At 33.4% G+C, this 2,473-nt stretch overlaps 1 protein-coding gene across 1 annotated transcript; it reads left to right on the plus strand.

The window, feature by feature from the left end:
* Positions 1–824: 824 nt before the first annotated feature.
* On the plus strand, positions 825–2,154 carry LOC106535306 (trace amine-associated receptor 13c-like). The gene is made up of 2 exons (XM_014032286.1): positions 825–991; positions 1,108–2,154. The coding sequence occupies exons 1-2, from the start codon at positions 825–827 to the stop codon at positions 1,922–1,924; spliced, it is 984 nt and encodes a 327-aa protein (XP_013887740.1). The 3' UTR covers positions 1,925–2,154.
* Positions 2,155–2,473: the final 319 nt, after the last annotated feature.

A 2,473-nucleotide genomic window follows, 5' to 3' on the forward strand; every position in this document is an offset into this window, starting at 1 on the left:
TTTAAATTGTTTATGCTAATTTGACTTTTATTGATTTTAACTTTTAACTGAAAGCTTATTTGATTAAATAAATTAACTGTTTTTATAGAATTTGTTTAACACAAAGCTGTAATTAAACAAGGTCAAAGCATCTCCAGGCTTCCTTAATATATATAAATGGTTCATTAAACAAAAATTATAGCAACTAGAAGTTCTTTTATTACTCAATTAACTAGTTACTAAGTTATAATCCTATCTGTAAATAACTGGAACCAACTGGAACCCTCAAAGAGAATGCTGCTACTAAAATAGTATGATGTTTAGCTTGCTTTTTAGCAACCAGGTTAAAATCAGCTCACTCTGGCAGCTATGTAAATGCCCAGGGAGAAGTTGGGAATTGGGTGTCTTGCTCAAGGACACCATGACATGTGGGCATGGCGGGAAGTCAAACCTGTGGCTTTCTGGRCCCAAGTTGGATGCTATTGTAGCTTAAGCACTATTAGTTCTTTTGTTTATAATGTGCTAGGCTTTTCTCCAAGCTGAAAATGCTTTTGTCGTAGTTTCCAAAGTAAATTACTGACTTGGCCACTAATATCATTGTATTCATATTAAAGTTTCAATAATTATTTAGAGTTGTTGGCCAATTTTGAAAACAACTTTAAAAAGTTGCTGGGATGTTCATAGAAAAATAAAAACTAATAAAATTATTTTTGAAGTAAAACTCGTGAGGTAAAGTAGGAGTGTCAAAATTATTCCACAGAGACTCAAAGCRCAGAGAGGAAGTAATAATAAAAGATCTGCTGTARAACACAARCTGGGCCAGAGAGCTGTAGCTGTCTGAAATGATGCTCCAGAACAAAGACGATCTCTGCTTTCCACAGSTCAACAGCTCCTGCAGGAAGCCAACACTTCACTGGTCTAAAGCTGTGCTCCTGAACTCTGTGCTGTCRTTTATCTGTCTGATCACTGCAGCTCTCAARCTCRTCGTCATCATCTCAGTCTCCCATTTCAGGCAGAGAATAATTACAAAACKGAATATAGTTTATACKGTATGATATGATAGTAGAACTTATTAACACTGATTATTTGTTCTTTATGAATAATTTATTTKTGTTTTTCTCTTTTCAGGCAACTCCACACACCCACTAACATCATCCTCTTYTCTWTGGCAGTTTCAGACTTCCTTGTTGGTGTTTTTCTTATGCCTTTAGAAATRTTTAGAAGTTCATCCTGTTGGTTACTTGGAGATATTACATGTGTTTTATTGTATTATATGATGTGTCAAATTATTTCTACATCAGTAGGAAACATTGTTTTTGTATCAATTGATCGCTACATAGCTATTTGTGACCCTCTACATTATCCCACCAGAATCACTCTGGRAAAAGTSAAATGCTGTATTTGTCTGTGTTGGATCAGTGCTGCTTCCTGCYMCRMTTTTTACATGAAAGATGAGCTGATTCAACCTGGCAGGAGTAGGTCCTGCTTTGGGGAATGTAAAGTWGTAATGAACTATATRYRAGMRACTTTTGACCTAKTTYTGACCTTTATATGTCCWGTTACTGTTATCATAGTTCTGTATATGAGAGTATTTGTGGTGGTTGTGTCTCAGGCTCGTGCTATGCGCTCTCKCARCACAGCTGCTGCACTCCAMAAATCYGGTATTTTAAAAACAAAGAAATCTGAGTTGAAAGCAGCCAGGACTCTTGGTGTTCTTGTATTTGTGTTTTTATTATGTTTTTGTCCATATTACTGTGTCTTTTTTGCTGTGAGTGACRTGGTCYATGCATCATCAAATGTTTATACAATTTTTTCATTCTATTTAAATTCCTGTCTAAACCCTGTGATCTACACACTTTTTTACCCCTGGTTCAGAAAGTGTATCAAACTCATTGTCACTCTGCAGATACTGAGGCCTGGCTCATGTGAGACCAAAATACTCTAGCAGTTTACTGCCTAACAAGAAACTTGCACTAAAGAAATAGTTTTGTTTTCAATAACTAAATAAGTGAAAGAAATGGTTAAATTTCATAATCAGAAGTATAAAAACCACTGAAAACAAGGTTTCTGTATCTTCTTTCACATTTATCACAATTATATAATAAATAATATCTGTTTTTCATGTTGCATTATTCACTCTTAAAAATTACACTTAGAAATATTAGAAATATTTTGTATTTGTCACACAGCCTAAACATCTAGAGTTTTTAGTTACTATCTGTTTTGTTAATATAATATTTACTGTTCAGCATGATAATATTTTTTAAAGGAGATAGCATATATAATTTGAAAGGAATTGAAATGTTTATTAAACCAAAAATTAGAACAAATTTTAAGAAGAGATGCACTTCCTTCCAAGGAATCAAACTGTGGAACAATTTGGGAAACGTTTACTAAAATGCTAGTACGATTCATATATTTGCTAGATTGATAAGAACTTTTTTGTTGTTAAAATATGAACAAAATGTAGATTGAGTATTAATCTGAGTATTTT

The sequence above is a fragment of the Austrofundulus limnaeus genome, unplaced genomic scaffold, assembly GCF_001266775.1.
Source record: "Austrofundulus limnaeus strain Quisiro unplaced genomic scaffold, Austrofundulus_limnaeus-1.0 Scaffold1411, whole genome shotgun sequence".
NCBI classification, from domain to species: Eukaryota; Metazoa; Chordata; class Actinopteri; order Cyprinodontiformes; family Rivulidae; genus Austrofundulus; species Austrofundulus limnaeus.